Source organism: Elgaria multicarinata, chromosome 11 (genome assembly GCF_023053635.1).
Source record: "Elgaria multicarinata webbii isolate HBS135686 ecotype San Diego chromosome 11, rElgMul1.1.pri, whole genome shotgun sequence".
NCBI lineage: Eukaryota > Metazoa > Chordata > Lepidosauria > Squamata > Anguidae > Elgaria > Elgaria multicarinata.
Window position 1 is genome coordinate 46,623,561 of NC_086181.1, and position 18,320 is coordinate 46,641,880.

At 53.9% G+C, this 18,320-nt stretch overlaps 1 protein-coding gene across 5 annotated transcripts in view; it reads left to right on the plus strand.

Moving 5' to 3' along the window:
* Nucleotides 1–18,320, plus strand: part of DLG4 (discs large MAGUK scaffold protein 4) — a 121,345-nt gene that overhangs the window by 80,530 nt on the left and 22,495 nt on the right. For 4 of the 5 annotated variants that reach the window (XM_063138634.1, XM_063138635.1, XM_063138637.1 and 1 more), the window contains 5 exons: nt 13,787–13,840; nt 14,964–15,014; nt 15,170–15,294; nt 16,882–17,051; nt 17,701–17,837. In XM_063138634.1, coding sequence (XP_062994704.1) covers nt 13,787–13,840; nt 14,964–15,014; nt 15,170–15,294; nt 16,882–17,051; nt 17,701–17,837 — 537 coding nt within the window. Of the gene's footprint in view, nt 1–1,860; nt 1,951–13,786; nt 13,841–14,963; nt 15,015–15,169; nt 15,295–16,881; nt 17,052–17,700; nt 17,838–18,320 lie in introns of those variants that run through there. The other variant, XM_063138636.1, reaches the window with a different exon arrangement.

An 18,320-nucleotide genomic window follows, 5' to 3' on the forward strand; every position in this document is an offset into this window, starting at 1 on the left:
GCTCACTGCTGTGAGGTTTCCACCGTCTCCGTTCTTCTGTGCAGTTGTGCGACCCTTCTCCAAGGTAATAAGAAGCCCCTGTTCTTTTCACCCCCAGCTACTATTCCTCCCCCTCCGTGAATCCAACCCCCCTTCTCCCTTTTAAAACACCCCTCTCCCACCCGCGCTTGGCGGCAAACAGCTGCAGAATTGGGGTGCCACCTGGTGGCTGCTCTTGACAACTGCATCTCCACAGCTGGATTGCCTTCCGGAACCCAGGAGATCCGTGCCCTGACCCTACCACTGCCCAGAGAAGTGAGGGGCTTGCTTTCCCGAGGAACCCAGGAGTCCTGGGATGCCCCTTCTGCTAAGCCACCAGTCTTCATTCTCCTCCTAGAGCAGTCTTCCCCACCCAGGTGTGCTGGATTACAACTCCCATAATTTGTCTGGGGGTGATGGGGCCTGTAGTCTGACCCACGTGGAGGGCGCCAGGTTGAGGGAGGCTGCCACAGAGAAGCCAGAGTTCCTGGCTGGCTTCCAGAAGGCCGTCCTCCGATCCTCTCTGTGCTGCCTTCCCAAAGAACCCAGGAGTCCTGGCTCCCAGCCCTCCCCTTGCTGAGCCCCCCCAGGTCTTCTGTGCTCTACCCTATCACACTCCTTGAGTACCCAGGAGTCCTGGCATCCTTTTTCTGTCCTTCCCACCTGCCCCCCCCCCACCGGAAGTCCTGGTTCCTCCCCCCCATTCCCTCCCCTTCTCCCTGCTTGCTTCGTCTGCCGATTGAAGGATGCGCCGGAGGGATGGAGGCCCCTGCTAGCATTATCTCCCATCCCCCGCTCCTGAACCCAGAACTGGGGGGGTCGGCCGCCCACGTCCTGTGGAGGCCCCCGGCCAGAGGGGGAGGCAGTGCGGAGAAGAGCAGAGAGCCTCGCTTGCTAGGCGGAGAGAAATAAAAGGAACCTTCTCTCTCCACCCCCTTCCTTCCCAGGGGGAATCTTGCCTTCACCCCACCCCACCCCGTCCCACTCCCAAGGCATCTTTGGCTCCATCAGTACATAGGGCCAAATCCTGCTCCATCTGGGCACCCTTCTGCCCAAAAGCCAGGGGAGCAGCGGGGGCTGAGACCTTGGAAGGAAGGCAGGCAGGCAGGGAAAAGGGTCCTTCTGTTTTTCCTTGGGAGGAGAGGCTCCCGGTGGTGGTGGATCGGGCCCCTCGCCCCAAAGTTGAGCCGGTGCCCCCAGGCGAGCAAGGGCAGGCGGCTCCGTCTGTGTTCCTCCCCGGGTGGAAATTTCCCAGTCCACCTGTTTTTGCGCTCGCTCCCCCCCCTTCGCTCCCCCCTCCTTCTTCCTTCTCCTCCTGGTTTTTTTTTTATTATTATTATTGAATTCTTCCCGGCCCATTGAGCAGCCGGAGAGGAAGCGCTGCCGCTGTTTGGCTGCTCTTTTCTGTCCACCTGACGGGAGCGAAGAAGAAGAGCCAAGAGAGGATGGAGAGGATGGAGGAGGCGGAGGGCTGAGCTGAGCAGCAGGGTGGGAAAGCGATGAGGATGGCGACGGAGGGGTAGACAGCCTTCTCCCCCCCCCGCCCACCCCCGCTGCCCACCCACCAGAGGCGCCCTTTTACCCCCCCCGCCCCATCAGGGGGGCTCCACGTAGATGTCGTCTAGCAACCCGCGGGGGACGCCCCCTCCCCCCTAAGCCTTCAGGAAATTGGGTTCCGTGGATCTCAAAAGCAAACCAGACCGGGTCGGGGTGGGGTGTTTTGCTCGAAGCTCAGGCATCTGTGAATTGGGGGTTGGGGGGCCACTGAAGGAACTGGGGGGGCTCCCTCCCTTTGACGCCCCCCCCCACCGGGCCTCCTGTGCAACGTCGCCCCCGGGCATCATGTTTGTGTCGGTGTGGTACGCCAAGAAAATGGGACGCAGGTTTATTAGCAACGTCCGGAAAGCAAAGAAGCAAAGACATCTGCTCACGGTATTTTTTTTGGGGGGGGCAGTGTTTGTTGTTGTTGATGGAAAGAGAGTGGGCTAAGGGGGGGGGAGTTTCACGTGGGTGGGGGGCTCAGGAGGGGGAGGGGGTTCGTGGGAGGGTTGCTCCCACGCTCTGGATCATGGGGACAAGGAGGAATTGGAAAGTGAGATGCTGTGTGGGGGGCCGGGGCAACTTGGGGTGAAAGATCCAGGTGAGAGAAAGGGCAGGAGGGGGGGCGTTGGGTGAGGGCTAGGACTCCTGGGTTCTCTAAGGGATGGGGGGAGAAGCACTGCTGTGCAAAGGGAGCCAGGCCCCCCCAGGTTGGTGAAGGGAGAGGATTTGGGCTTCTCTCTTGAGTTTCTTTGCAGCTGGGAGGCAGCCAGGATGCCTGGGTTCCCCAATAGGCAGTTGGGGTCTGGGGGGGTGCAGGGGCTGCAGCTTCAGGTCTGGGGTGTTAAGCAGATTGTGGCAGCGGCATTTTGTAAATGTGGAGGGGCGGAGAATGCCGTCCTTCTGACACCCATCTGGCTCCACAGCCCTGCCCCATAGATGGTCCTCTCCTCAAGATTGGCCCCACAGTGAATGATACAAGCCCCCCCCCCCGACCACCAAGCGGAACAGCTGGCAGGGGGGAGCCCTGGGCTTCCTTCTGTCCTGCAGTGGGGCAGAGCCCAGGAGGGAGAGGGACCCCGTGCAAGGGGCAGGTTATCGGTGGGGGTGGGGGGAGGGGTGGGGGAGGAGACCCACAGGGGCTCAGATATTGGGGTCAGGGACGGAGGACCTAACATGGTCAGACTTCAAGGGGGGGGGCTCACGGGGATCACCATGGGGCCGTGGGTCTGGAATTTGGAGGTCCCATAATTCCAGGGGCATGTAAGCAGGATTTTGGGGGTGTAAGTGAGAACGTGAGGTCAGGGCAACTGGAAATTGATGGAGGGGGGCAACAGATGGGGGGTACAAGAGGCCACTCAGAGGAGCCCCCCAGAATTCAAAGGAATCTCTAGGCTGAATAATATAGCATCGGAAGGAGATTGTTTTGCCTGGATATTGATGGGTACTGAACGGGAGTCCAGGTTTCTTTGCGGTGTGTGTGAATGGAGCCGTGTATGGGTGTGTGTGTTGGGTGGCCGTGTGTGTGTGTGTGTGTGTGTGTGTGTGTGTGGACAACGACGACGACGGTGTTAGTGCGTCAGCTTTATAGACAGATGGCGTCAGTGTTTATACTGTAAATGTTCCGAGTTATGAATGGGAGAGTGCAGGAACACCTTACGTGGCTTGGGTTGTTGAACAATTTTTTTGCTTTGGGGGGGGGGGAGGAGGAAAAAGCACCCCCCCTTTTTTTTCTTCTCTCTCTTTAACACCGCAGTTGTAAAAACCCTGCATGTATTGTAGCATGGCATGACTCTGGGGATGTTCAGCGCTGCACCCCCAAAACTGTGCTTCACGGCCTTCCTTGAGCCCGCACACGCACACGCACGCACACGCACACCCTGACGGAAGGGCGTCCATTTGGCCACCCCGCCACGGGCCTGCCCCTCGCCCCCGCTTTGCTTTCTGGTGCAGAGGCCTCCCTCGGCTGCTGGCGGCCTCCTCTCCGTCCCTCCTCTTCGTCGCCCGGCCCACGGCTGGCACGGCCCGAGCAGAGCAGGGGGCCATTTAGAAGATTAACGGACCCCAGTTCACGTTGGCAGATTCACATTGGCAGCGCTCCCCGGGAATTGCTGCATTGCCTGGCAGGGGTTAGCGGCTGGAGGGTGGACGGAAACGCAGCTGCCCTGTGGCGGAGGGGGGGGGGCACTGGGGAGGCGCGTGCAAAGGCCGTGCTTTTAAATTTTTCGGCATGCTTTTTTTCTGATCTGGGTGTTCTTCCCCCTACGTGGCACATGCAGCCATCTTGACACGAGGTATCCTAACACAGGGGGACCCTCTGCCCCCCCCCTGGTGTTTGTGGCTTCTTCAGGGTTCCCATTCAGGGCCTTGGAGCTGGAGTAGATGTTAACACACACACCCAGAAAATGCTCCCTCCGTGGCCAGTGGCAGGGGAACAGCAAGCGGCTACCAGACGGGATGGACCAGCGTTCCCTGACCCCGGTGTCCTCCAGGTGTGTGGGACTGCAATTCCCATCTTCCCCAGCCTGGCCGGGGTTGGAGGGGGCTCTTCTCCCTTCCCTGACAGCTGACAAGATTCCATCCCAGAAAGAAACCCAATAATTTCATGGCGAGGATGGTGATTAATATTGCATAGAATCATAGAATAGTAGAGTTGGAAGGGGCCTAAAAGGCCATCAAGTCCAACCCCCTGCTCAGTGCTGAGTTCAACTCTACCCTGGAAGATCTGATGTAGCCAGCCTCAAAGGGGGATATTAATTTCATTGCAGGGGATGATAGGAGTTGTAGCCCGTGTTGTCTGTGCTCCGAGATTGCAGCGATTAGTCCAGCAAGTAGAAAATGTGGCCAAGGGGGAGCCTCCCATGTAGAAGTCGTGGCTGCCGTGGGCCCTCTTTCCGCCACCATGGGGAAACTAGCAGACCATCTTTTCTAAATGTAAAGTCACCAACGCCTCTCTGAGGCCAAGTTGAGACCCTTTCCTGAGCAGGTAGCCTCTAGGCATGTTGGACTGCAATTCCCATCATGATGGGAGTTGCAGTCTAACATGTCTGGAGCGCACCAGGTTGAGGAAGTCTGGGATATAGTGTTTGACTAGAACTGGTGAGATGTAGGTTCGAGTCCCTAGTGAGCCATGAAGCGGACTCTGTGACCTTGGGCCTGTCTCTCTCTCAGCCTGTACCTACCTTGCAGGGTTCTTTGGAGGATTTGTGGAGGAGTTAGGACCACATATGGTCACCCTCCCAGGCCCCTTGAGTAGAAACGGTGGGGTGAAATTATAAACTAACCAACCAAGAATACCCGTATTTCTTCGATTGTAAGACGCCATCGATTGTAAGACGCACACTAATTTCAGTACCACCAATAGAAAAAAAGCTTTGATTCTAAGAATAATAATTGCACCCGTGATTCTAAGACGCACCCCGTTTTTAGAGATGTTTATATGGGGGGAAAAGTGCGTCTTAGAATCGAAGAAATACCGTAGTTCTCATGGAAATGACCAGCTTGGGGACGGGTTATTGGTGGAGCAGCTAGATAATTTTGGACCCTGAACATAGCAGTCTTATGTGCCTCGCCCCCGTCCCCGCAAATCCTTTAATACAGACATGGGTATGACTTCAGTTGTGAAGTGTGCAACGAACATTTCTCTTTTCACCTCTGCCCCCCAACCACTGCCGTGCCACGCTTCACAACTGCTTCTCCACCCCAAGGTGTTACGGCGACAGAATTAAAATACGGAACGGCCAACCCCGGTGAAAAAGAAATGACCTGAGCCTCTTAAATCGTGGCACCGTCACGACTCTGGAAATAAAATGGAGTTCGCTTCTGCTGCCCTGATGCTGAGCACATTGATTTGGGAATGAGCACCACTGTGTTGTGGGAAAGGATAATACATATTTAAAGGGGGAATTGTAAAATGACCATCTGTATCCGTGGATATTCCAGCTTGGCTTCCCGCTAACTCTAAAATGTTTTTAAAAATAAGAAGAGGGAAAGGAGTATAGTCCAGGCACAAGCTGACCGCCTCACTAAGGACTAGCTCCTTAGACATGGCTGGTGCCTTTGTGAAAGGGGCTTCGCCCCTTTCACAAAGGCACCAGCCATGTCTAAGGAGCTAGTCCTCAGTGAGGCGGTCAGCTTGTGCCTGGGCTATACTCCTTTCCCTCTTCTCCTCTCCAGCAGCCTTGCAGCTAACTCTGGGGCGGAGGCTGCCATTTATACCAGCCTTCCCCAACGTAGCGCCCTCCAGATGTTTTTTGTCCACAACTCCCAGAATTCCTGACCATTTGACCATGCTGGCTGGGGGCTGATGGGAGTTGAAGTCCCGGACATCTGGCCGGGTGGGCAGGTTGGGGGAGGCTGCTTTATACAGATCTCCTGCTGCAGCTAGTGCTGCAACGGAACTTGGGGCTGGGATGGGAAATATAGCCAGGGAATGCCTATATATATATAATCTGAAACGAAACTGGCCGTGCCTTGGGAAGAGAACACGGCAGCCTCATTAGCAGCTGTAAATAATTCATGCCAAGCCCCGGTTGGGAGCGGAGCAAATTTACTGCCTCTCCCCCCTGCCCCCCCCCCCCCGGCTGTTCTCTTCCTAGGGAAAGTGGGTTGCCAGTGAAAAGCCCTTTTAAAAATACGGCCCCAGGAGAAGCAGCGTGGCGGTGTTGGGGGCGTCCTGGTAGCTCGTGGAGGGGGGCCCTGCATGGCGGCCAGGGACGGAGGCTTCTCCTGGGCTCCCTCCACTGACCTTGGGCTGCTGGAGTGGTGATGTAAGTCTGTGCTCTGGTTTGGACCCCAAAAACGGGAGAAGGGGGGGAGCTAGCCGCAGTCCCTGTCCCCCCCCCCCGCCCTCCATGCGGTCTCGTCATCCTTTTTGCCTGGAGCCAGTCTGTCCCCCCCCCACATGCATTTGCTATCCCCGCCCTCGCCCTGCTCCCCCCCCAATGCACAGCCCTGGAAAATGCAACGCTATATCTGAGCATGCGCAAAGTGCAGTCTTGGAGCTCTCCAACATCCTTTCAGAGGTTCACAGATGAGAGGAAGGGGATTTGCGTCTTTGAGAGATGGAAAGGGAGTCAAGGTGGCCGGAGGAACGGTTGATGTTTCGGGTCCATTGAGGCCTGCTGCTAGTTGCACAGCAGGGGACTCCTTGGGCGCACCATCCCACTAAGGACATGCGCAGGCTGCAGACAGAGTTGCATCTAAGCTTCTAGTCCTCATTGAATTGGCGAACGTGTGCCTGGCCTGTGGCCTTCAGGGACGCCTCTCAGCATTGGCTGCTTCTCCATTTAAGAAAAAAGATCCCCACACATAGAAACTTAGCATGTCAGGGAGGTGTGTTCCATCCTGACCTTCCCTTCGTGTTCCAGTTTTCTATAGAAAAGGGAGGGGATGGGGAGGGGAGGGAAGGGATTGAGATTCTTTTGATAAGGAAAGGAGCGAACTGCAGGAAGATCTAGGACAGGCTGATCGTGCGTTAGGAGCGCTGCAGCAGGGGGCTGCACGTGTGTGCGCACAGGAGCAGCCGGTGATGCGCGAGGCCCCCCCCCCCCCGTACGCTTGTGTGCAGACATTTGGGGGCATCTTTTAGGCCTCTGTCGTCCTCTTGTAGCCTTTGGGCCAAGAGTCGTCTTTGTACAGCGCCGTGCACACGGCTGCACCTGGTGGATCCCTGTGGGGTGGCGTGCCTGCGTGGGGATTTTGTTTTGTTCCTCGGGGGCCTCTCTGTGCGTGGTCCGCCTCGTCGCGGCCGTGGGCTTGTGAGCCGCCCGATGGCCCCTTGTGCCGGCAACCTGCATGGTGCGCCTTGCCGTGACCGAGCGTGTTGCATTGGTGCAGTGCGCGTGATTTGTCGTGCACCCTGCCTGGCCGTGCTGCAACTCTCCTTTGCAGTAAACACTTGCGTGTGTGCGCTCGCTGTTTGGCTCCAGTTGTTCCGCAGGTGACGTGTCTTGTGTTTAACTCCCTGGGAACGTGTCGTGACGGGTTATGTGAATGTGCGCCGTTTGTATGCACCTTGGGTGAGCCGAGCGTCCGTGGGCTTCCTGTGTGCGGCTTGCACGCGTGTGCTGGTTGTGCCTGTGGGTGGGTGCTTCCTTCAGCCTACGTTTATACACACACACACACACACACACACACACACCTGCTGTAGACAATTGGGCATCAACAGTGCTCCAGCATCTGGGACTGTACCGCTCCAGCTCTTCGCCATTCCGCAAGAAACAAAGCTGAATGGCTCGTATAATGCGTGCCGACTTAATTTGCACGAATTTTTTATTTTGTTACTACTAATTTTATTTTGTTACTTACCATCTGTCAGGGATGCTGTAGGGTGGATTCCTGCGTGGAGCAGGGGGTTGGACTCGATGGCCTTGTAGGCCCCTTCCAACTCTGCTATTCTATGATTCTATGACAGATGGTTGTCCAGCTGCCTCTTGAAGGCCTCCAGGGTGGGAGAGCCCACAACCTCCCTAGGTAACTGATTCCATTGTCGTACTGCTCTAACCGTCAGGAAGTTTTTCCAGATGTCCAGCCGGAAGCTGGCTTCCTGGAACTTGAGCCCATTATTCTGTGTCCTGCACTCTGGGATGGACACGGAATAATGGGCTCAAGTTACAGGAAGCCAGATTCCAGCTGGACATCAGGAAAAACTTCCTGACTGTTAGAGCAGTGCGACAATGGAATCAGTTGCCTGGTGAGGTTGTGGGCTCTCCCACCCTAGCGTCCTTCAAGAGGCAACTGGACAACCATCTTTCAGGGATGCTTTAGGGTGGATTCCTGCATTGAGCAGGGGTTGGACTCGATGGCCTTGTGGGCCCCTTCCAACTCTGCGATTCTATGATTTATTTATTTATTTATTTATTACATTTTTATACTGCCCAATAGCCGAAGCTCTCTGGGCGGTTCTCAAAAATTAAAACCATCATAAAGCAACCAACAAGTTAAAAACACAAATACAAAATACAATATAAAAAGCACAACCAGGATAAAACCACGCAGCAAAATTGATATAAGGTTAAAATACAGAGTTAAAACAGTATAATTTAAATTTAAGTTAAAATTAAGTGTTAAAATACTGAGTGAATAAAAAGGTCTTCAGCTGGCAACGAAAGGAGTACAGTGTAGGCGCCAGGTGGACCTCTCTGGGGAGCTCATTCCACAACCGGGGTGCCACAGCGGAGAAAGCCCTCCTAGTAGCCACCTGCCTCACTTCCTTTGGCAGGGGCTCACGGAGAAGGCCCCCTGTAGATGATCTTAAGGTCTGGGTAGGTACATATGGGAGGAGGCGTTCCTTCAAATAACCTGGCCCCAAACTGTTTAGGGCTTTGAATGTCAATACCAGCACTTTGAATCGGGCCCGGACCTGGACTGGCAGCCAATGAAGTTGTAAAAGGACTGGCGTAATGTGATCTCACTGGCCAGTCCCTGTTAGTAAACGGGCTGCCCTGTTTTGTACCAGCTGAAGCTTCCGGACCGTTTTCAAAGGCAGCCCCACGTATAACGCATTGCAGTAATCCAAACGAGAGGTTATCAGAGCATGGATCACTGTGGCTAGGCTATCTCCGTACAGATAAGGGCGCAGTTGGTATATCAGCCTAAGCTGATATATCTAATCATGGGGTGGAGCAAGGTGCCAGGTAGGAGGCCCCTGGGAATCCGACTAATCCCTGAAGTTCGGCTTCTCACATTTGATGAAAGGTTTCCCAGCTTATCCTTAGGGACTAGGAACTTGCTTTATTTTAATAAAAAGAAAGAAAGACAGAACTGAGATTCCCAAGATAAATTAATTTTGATCCCCATATCCGATTCCACATCTGTGCGACTTGGTGGGGGAATTGTGCTCCGCTTTTTAGATATGGGAATATGTTCAGCTTTTCTTTTCTTTGTTGAGTTTAGTAATCAAACTCTCGCACTCACACACAGAGCAGAGGAAATGCAGGCTGCTTACTACATCAGCGCACACTGGCGCGCACGCGCCTGCCGTTTGCCCCGGCCCCTACCTGGCGCGGACGCGTGTCCTCGTGGCACAAACGCACCCATTTGCTCAGCCACGCCCTACGGTCCATCCGTCTGTCTCTCTTTCCTCTCCCTGGAGCACACACAGCCCACTTAAGGCTTCGCGACAGCCACATGCGCAGAGATCGTCAAATGCCACACACGTGTGCGCTTCCACAAACGTGCTCCCACACAGTCCCCAACGCCGCCGCACCCCCCCCAGCCACCCACACACAGCTGCTAACCTGGCAGATCCCACAGTACAAGATGCTCTCGCTCGCTCGCTCGCTCGCTCCCCCCCCTCTCTCTCTCACACACACACACCTGTTCCCACTGCTGTAATGTGTTCAGAGGAGGGCAACCAGGATGATCAGGGGTCTGGAAACAAAGCCCTATGGAGAGAGACTGAAAGAACTGGGCATGTTGAGCCTGGAGAAGAGAAGATTGAAGGGAGACATGAAAGCACTCTTCAAATACTTAAAAGGTTGTCCCACAGAGGAGGTCCAGGATCTCTTCTCGATCCTCCCAGAGTGCAGGACACGGAATAACGGGCGCAAGTTAAAGGAAGCCAGATTCTGGCCGGACATCAGGAAAAACTTCCTGACTGTTAGAGCAGTACGACAATGGAACCAGTGACCTTGGGAGGTTGTGGGCTCTCCCACACTAGAGTCCTTCAAGAGGCAGCTGGACAACCATCTGTCAGGGATGCTTTAGGGTGGATTCCTGCATGGAGCAGGGGGTTGGACTCGATGGCCTTGTAGGCCCCTTCCAGCTCTGCTATTCTATGATTCTATGGCACAGACCCCAGGGGGACCCAGGCCTCTGCTTAGACTGCCCCCTCTACCCAGGGGCCCCTAGAGTGTCCCTTGGATCGATTCCCCCGTCCGGTTCTAGCTTATTGGCTCCCCTCTTCTGCTAGAGGTGGGGGGAGAACCCGGGCGTTTGAGCCCAGCCAGCACTTCCGTTCCGTCATTCCCGTCTCAAAAATTTTATTATTTTTTTAAAAAAATCACCTCTTTTAAATAAATAAAAATGACTGCTTTCTAGTTTCTGTCCAGGGGAGAAGAGCTGGGTTCCCTGCAGGAGCCATCGAATGAATTTGAATTTGGGTGTGGAGGAGGCGTTGGAGGCCAGGACTCCTGGGTTTTCTGGGGAAGGGGAGGGGTGAGCGTATGTAGTGATTCAGGGTGCGGCTGAATCAACGCCCAGAACGCCTGGCGTCTCTGCTAGGAAGAAGGGGGGGAGGAGGAGGATGAGACCCGTCCAGTCCTCCTCCAGATGCATTGGACTACAACTCCCATGCTGGTTGGAGGAGATGGGGGTTGTAGTGCCAACACATCTGGAGGTCACCAGGTTGAATAAGGCTGAACTAGGCAATACCAGGTGGAATTGCTCTCCTGTGGCTTAGCTGGGTGTAGGTGGCAGGACTCCTGGGTTCCATTCTCACCCTCGCCTCGTGGCCCCCCCAACCCCCCAGGACTAAAGTGGGAGGACAATGCGGAGTTATTGGCTAGGAGGCCGAACGAAACCTCGTTAGCTTCGGGGAAGGGCCTGGGGTAGCTGGAGCCGTTTGCATCTTCACCTTGCAGCGTTTACCCCTGGGGTTCCTTCCTCTTGGCTGCCTGAGCATGGGGTTGTGGGGGGGGGGGGTCATGAAAATTTGAAGAGGCCGAGATGAAAATGTGCCAGGGAAGCCCGGGTGCAGTCAAGCGTGGAGGGAGAGAACTGGCAGGCAGCCGTGGGGCGGGGGGGGGGGGGAGAGGGGGGAGCGGAGGAACCTGAGCCAGCAAAAGGGCGAACAGGATGTGGCCGACGGAGGGGGGGGCGGTCTGTGTTTCTTCAGGGAAGGGGCTTCAGTTTGCTCAGGCTTGCATGGCGCCCCTCCCCACCTGTTCCTTCTTTGCTCGCTCCCCCCTCCCCCCCACCTGCCCTTCCCATGCACCCCTTAATACTTGTGCAGAGTTAATATTTCAAGCTTTGGGGAGCAGATGGGGTCTGCAGGAGGAAGGACAGAAGGCATCGGGGTGGGGGGCAGCGATTGCCTCATGCTTCCCCCCTTTCCAAACGGCAGCTGCGGTCAGGGGCGCCGTATTGACTTACTTGATTTATTTGAAATATTTCTAGGCAGGCCACCTTTCAGGGGAGGAGCCCACCCAAGGCGCCGTGCCCCAGTAAAACCCCTCGTCATACAGGCCGACACAGCAATAAAGCAGCAGAAATTCATTAAAAAACACACACACCCGCGCGCACCCACAGAACGCCGGCGGTAAGACATCTGGCCGTGGCGGAACTTGAAATCCCCGCAACACAATTGCAGCTGCAAACCGGAGCAGCTGAGTAAAACGTAAGCCGGATAAACGGTCTGCTCCCGTCGGGCTCGGGGGCCTCGTCCGTAAGGCCCGCGAAAATGAACGCGCCCCTCGCTCTGGACCGGACATGAATTCAGAAGCACAAACAACTTGCTAGAAGCTTGGCAGCTCAGGATTGTGGGGTGTTTTTTTTTTGGTTTTAAAACAAGTTTCTAGCCTTCATGGCTTCCCAGGGACGTGTGATTAGCCATGGTGGGGAAATGAACTACAGTAATAATAGCCATAGAGTTTTCTTTCTCAGATGGCATCTGTGTCAGCCTTCTGTAAACTTATACCTGTTGGACTACAACTCCCACAATCCCCAGCCAGCTGGCTGGGGGTGATGGGAGTTGCAGTCCAACACATCTGGAGGGCGTCAGGTTGGGGAGAGCTGATGATGACTCATCAATTTTGTGTGTCCCCACCCCCATACACATATACAATTAATCTCCCTGTACCCCACATTGTGAATGTATTTCCTCATCTTTTACGTAACGGCACAAGACTTCCACGCGGTCTATGCATTCCCAATGCCTAAAATGCCCACCCGCTTCCGCCGTTCCCTCTTAATAGGGCTCTCCACCCACCCACCCGGCACTAGGGACGGAGGTGTGGGTGATACAGGCCACCCCTGAGCCTCTTACACCATGGTGACACCCACGTTGCCACAGTAACCGTCTCCCCTGATGCAGATGCTGTTTCCATGGCGTCGCCGTGGTTACCGTTGTTGGTGGCGGGCAGTGGAGGTGGAGGAATAATTTTTCCGGAAAAAAGAGAGAGACATGAAAGAGAGCATGAAAGCGGGGTGAGGTGGTTGTGTTAACAGTTGGGTTGGATATTTATCCCCCCCCACCAAATCTGGGGCAAACCCCTCCTGTCCTGAGGCCCATCTCCTCCTAAAGACCCGCTGCCCCTCATGTCACAAGTGGGTACCGCGGCTTGCCGATTTGGGGGCGCCCCCTTTGCTGCTGCTCTGGTGACCCCACTTTTTCCTCCCTCTTAATCTTGCCACGTGCCCGTCATCACCCATATCTGTACCTTCCGGCTCTTCTCCGGGCAGCCTTCCTCAACCTGGGGCGCTCCAGATGTGTTGGACTGCATCTCCCAGAATGCCCCAGCCAGCTGGCTGGGGCATTATGGGAGTTGCAGTCCAACACATCTGGAGCGCCCCAGGTTGAGGAAGGCTGTCTCCGGGCATTAAAATGTGTCGGACACAAGAGAGCAAGGATGTCTTTATTTTATTTTTAAATCAGGGATAGGGGCTCAAGTTTAAGCCGGTCATTTTAAGTGGGTTTAGTTATCCGCACTGGAAACATCAGGGCTGGGGTCTGCTTGGCCTTTTTTGGGGTACGGACGCAAGGTTGTGTACGCTAATAGGTTGGGAAGGTTTTTAATGCTTTCACTATTATTTTTAACCTCGCTTTTTGGGATTTAGTTTTTGTGGGTTCTTCTAACCCAGCTTTCCCCAAACTGGCGATTTCCAGAACTCCTGCACTACAACTCCCATCCGTCACCCATCCAGGATGCCTGGTTTGGGAACGCCGTTATTGCCTCAGGGCCTTGAGCAGGGACGTCCTCTCTCCCACGCCAGCCCCCCTGAAATGGGCTCGGGGCAGCGCAAGGCCACAGCGGCGTGGGGAGACCTGCGGCGTAAACCTTCAGTGGGGCAGCCATCTTCAGGGCGCGGGTGGCAAGGCCCTGCTGAGACCCCGTGGGGCGGCCTGAAGGCAAAGCCGGCCTGCAAATGCCTCCGGGGCTCCCTGTGGGGAAAAGTTGCCTTTTTTCCTCTGTCTTGCTTGCTCTGCGAAACGGCCTCGCGGGGCGGGGAGAAATCGCCTCGGGATCGTTTACCATATAAATTGTATTCTCTCTGTTGCTTTTCCTAGGCCAATTCCCCACCAGTAATCGTCAACACAGACACCTTAGAAGCACCAGCTTATGTGAGTGTTTGGCAGGATCCGACCTCTATGTGCACCTTTTGTTATCCCTTCTCTGAGTCTGTTTTATCACCGTCTCTTCTCCTCCCTCTGTTATCCCCCAGTGGTTAGGGTGACCCTATGGAAAGGAGGACCGGGCTCCTGTATCTTTAACAGTTGCATAGAAAAGGGAATTTCAGCAGGTGACATTTGTATATATGGAGAACCTGGGGAAATTCCCTCTTCATCACAACAGTTAAAGCTGCAGGAGCTTTACTAGAGTGACCAGATTTAAGAGAGGGCAAGGCACCTGCAGCTTTAACAGTGGTGATGAAGAGGGAATTTCACCAGGTTCCCCATATATACAAATGCCACCTGCTGAAACTCCCTTTTCTATGCAACTGTTAAAGATACAGGAGCCCGGTCCTCCTTTTCATAGGGTCACCCTACCAGTGGTTCATGCTGGGCTTGGGTTCTCCTCTGCTTATTTATTCTATTTACTTCTTCGTGATACCAGATCTCTTGTTTAGCTTGTAAAAAAGGAGGCTCAGGGGAGACATGATAGAGGTGAACAAAATTATGCCTGGTGGGGAGAATGTGGAGAGGGAGACGTTTTTCTCCCTCTCTCAAAATACTAGAACCCAATGGGGACATTATCCCATGAAGCTGATGGGTGGGAGATCCAGGACAAATAAGAGGAAGTCCTTCTTCACACAGCACATAGTTAAATTATGAAGTTTACTACCACAAAATGCAATAAATAAATAAATAAATAAAAAAGATGTCGTGATGGCCACCCATTTGGATGGCTTTAAAAGGGGGTTGGATGAATTCCTGGAGGCGAAGGCTATCCATGGCTACTAGCCCTGATGGTTGTGTGCTACCTCCGGTATTTGAGGCAGTAAGCCTGTGTGCACCAGTTGCTGGGGAACATGGGTGGGAGGGTGCTGCTGCCCCATGTCCTGCTTTGTTGGGCTGGTTGGCCACTGTGTGAACAGAGTGCTGGACTAGATGGACCCTTGGTCTGATCCAGCATCAGGGCTCTTCTGATGTTCTTACCCTAAATGTCTTCCACGAATATCCCACGTTTTCCTTGCATCTTAATAAGCTGGTAGTAACCAAACTCCTCCTCCCCTCTTTTCCCCAGGTAAATGGAACGGAAGGTGAAATGGAATACGAGGAGATAACACTAGAACGGGTAATTTCTGGCACAGCAACCGAAGGGGTGGTGGTGGTGATTTAATGGAGACCACCATGGGAGGAGGAACATGCATTTGTTTTAGAAACGGGGGCTCTAGGTTCTTGCTCTGACTGAACTTTTGGGGGTGGGCGTGGAACGGCTTTGTCTTTCAGGGCAACTCCGGTTTGGGGTTTAGCATAGCTGGCGGCACTGACAATCCCCACGTTGGAGATGACCCTAGCATCTTCATTACCAAGATCATCCCCGGGGGAGCGGCTGCACAAGATGGACGGCTAAGGTAACGGCCCTGGGAGGGAGTCTATAGAGCTGCCTTGAGCGGCAGTTTCAATAATAATAATAATGTCAGGCACAAAAAGCACTCAGTGGGAAGTTCTATGACAGCCTTCCTCAACCTGGGGCGCTCCAGATGTGTTGGACTACACCTCCCAGAATGCCCCAGCCAGCTGGCTGGGGCATTCTGGGAGGTGCAGTCCAACACATCTGGAGCGCCCCAGGTTGAGGAAGGCTGCTCTACGACATTATACAGAACCCACAAATAAACAAAGAACAATTGTATGAATGGCTCAGGAAGGGCGAGCTATTTCCTGAAACAGAAGGATTCATAATAGCCATACAGGAACAAGTTATAGCAACCAAGAACTACCAATATATCATAAAAGATAAAGTGTAACAACAGATTTATGTAGGAAATGTCATCAGTTCCAAGGAACAGTAGACCATATAACAGGTGGATGTAAATTTTTGGCAGGAATGGACTATACAGACAGACCCAGTACAGCTGTAAAAATTATTCACCAAAATTTGGCCATCAAATTCAACCTCATCAAACAACCTACACCATACTATACGTACTCACCCGAAACAATCTTGGGAAATGCAGATCATGAAATATACTGGGACAGAACAATTCATATGGACAAAACAATACCCTGCAACCGATCAGACATAACAGTTATAGACAAAAAAAACCACTTACCTCATCAACATAGCAATAGCTAATGACAAAAATGTTGTAGAAAAGGAAGAGGTAAAGAGAAAAATATACACCACTGGCCATGGAAGTCAAAGAACTATGGCAACAGGAAAAGGTCGCAATTATTCTATTAGTCATGTCAGTCACTGGCATCACATCAAAAAAACTATGCAGAAAACCTTCAGAAACTGGGCTTACAAAATACATCCACACCAATATCCAGAAACCAGTCATACTTAAAACCTATTCAATTGTCAGGTAATTCTTGAATCAGGCTCACCCTGGGTTTCGAAGCTGCTGGGACCTCTCTCTTCACTAGCAACTCACAGCTTTAGAAATATCGACCTTATTGTGATCTCAGCTCATAAATTGGGTGTCAAACCTCCTTCAGTTTGAGGGCCCCAATTATATTTGGGAGATGTTGCCGCAGGCCAGATTCCAGTGGTGGGCCGGGGGCACAGGGTGGAGTCAAAATACCCCCAAATGCCAACATCTTTGCGGCTGAAGCTCTTCCCACCAGTCAGGAGAGACATTTCTAGAATGGGAGAAAAACGTCCGAAAGGTGGGAGGCCTCCAAAGGTGGGCAGTCAGGGGAAAGGGGGGTGGGGGCAGGCAGTGAAGGGAGCGTGAACACCTGGGGGTGTTGTTCTTTTGGGGTTTTCAGAGAATGATTCGATGGCACAGCTCTGAAAGAGTTCGGGAGGAATGAGCCCGTTCTGAATCGAGACGGAGAGGTTTTCCCCGTCACTGGCCTGCTGCCACTTCTGACATTGGTGCAAGCCTGCACCAGTGTCCAGCATCACCTCAGGCTCCACTTCTGACGTCATCTAGACCGCTACAGCCAGCCCCCCCCCCCATTAAAAGTGCCTTTCCGTTCTGCCCCGGGCACAGGGTGAACGACAGCATCCTCTTCGTGAACGACGTGGACGTGCGGGAGGTGACGCACAGCACGGCGGTCGAGGCGCTGAAGGAGGCCGGCTCCATCGTGCGCCTCTACGTCATGCGCAGGAAACCCCTGGCCGAGAAAGTGATGGAGATCAAGCTGATCAAAGGCCCCAAAGGTGAGGTCCCAGGTACACCGACAGGAGCGCCCCCTTGCACAGTCTCGGGCCCCGGAGGCAGGATCCACCCCTGAGACCCTTTCCCAATAGTCACTCTCTTGCTTAAAAGTCAGCACACTCCAGAGTATTGGACTACAATTCCCATCAGCCCTTGGCCAGCGCAGCTGATGGGATTTGTAGTCCAACACATTTGGAGGGCCCCAGGTTGGGGGAAGGCTGCTCTTCCGCCTTTCCGAGAGGAACCACATCCCTAGAGATATTCATTTCCCCACACACAGCTGCCTCATTAAGGGAAACTTTCCTGATCAGAACCTCCAAATTCAGCGCAGTGTACCTCTGAATGCTTGACGTGGAGGCCTGCTGATGCTGCTGGCTGTCCATAGTTGGAGACAGGGCGTTAGGCTAGGTGGGACTGTTTTGTCCGATCCAGCCTAGGCAGTTCTTACATTCCTGTGTTCCTCAAAAGAGTCCCCTTCTAGGGAAATGCCAGCTACCTTCTACAAAGGAGAAATTCCGCCTTCTTGTCATCCATCTAAACAGGGCCCCTCCCACTGGGGATAAGCCCCTCCCCTTCCCAAAGCCACCGCCTCCCTTGCCTGTTTGCGCTTCACGCTGACCGCCTTTGGGCGCCTCCCCTCCTTCCTGGCAGGTCTGGGCTTCAGCATTGCAGGCGGCGTTGGCAATCAGCACATCCCCGGGGACAACAGTATCTACGTCACCAAAATCATCGAGGGCGGCGCGGCCCACAAGGACGGGCGCCTGCAAATCGGCGACAAGATCTTGGCGGTAAGGGCGGGTGGGTGGCGCAGGCCTGATGCCAGGGCAGATGGGCACCTGGGCCCGATCCCTGTAAGCCTGCGAAAGGAGCTTACAGTGGCTCTGCTAGTTCAGCGGTGGCCCACCTCTTTCTGCCCCTGGCCCGAATTCAGTGTCGGAGAAGCTCTTGCGGGGAGCGGGGCCGAAATAACCGAACGCTCCAGCCTTGTCTAGCTTTAAGCCCTGCCTACCTGTCACTGAGCCTTAGAAGAGGCATTTTGAGCGTTTGGAACGGGAGAAAACATGCAAAAACCTGGAAACCGTCAAACGACTGGCGGTCAGGCTGGGTTAAATGAGAAACCACAACAGAGGAATGTTTGCGTCTCACCAGAATGAAAATCCCCAAAGATGCAAAGCTCCAAAGTGAATTAAGCCTTTAGAATAATAGAATCATAGAATAGCAGAGTTGGAAGGGGCCTACAAGGCCATCCAGTCCAACCCCCTGCTCAATGC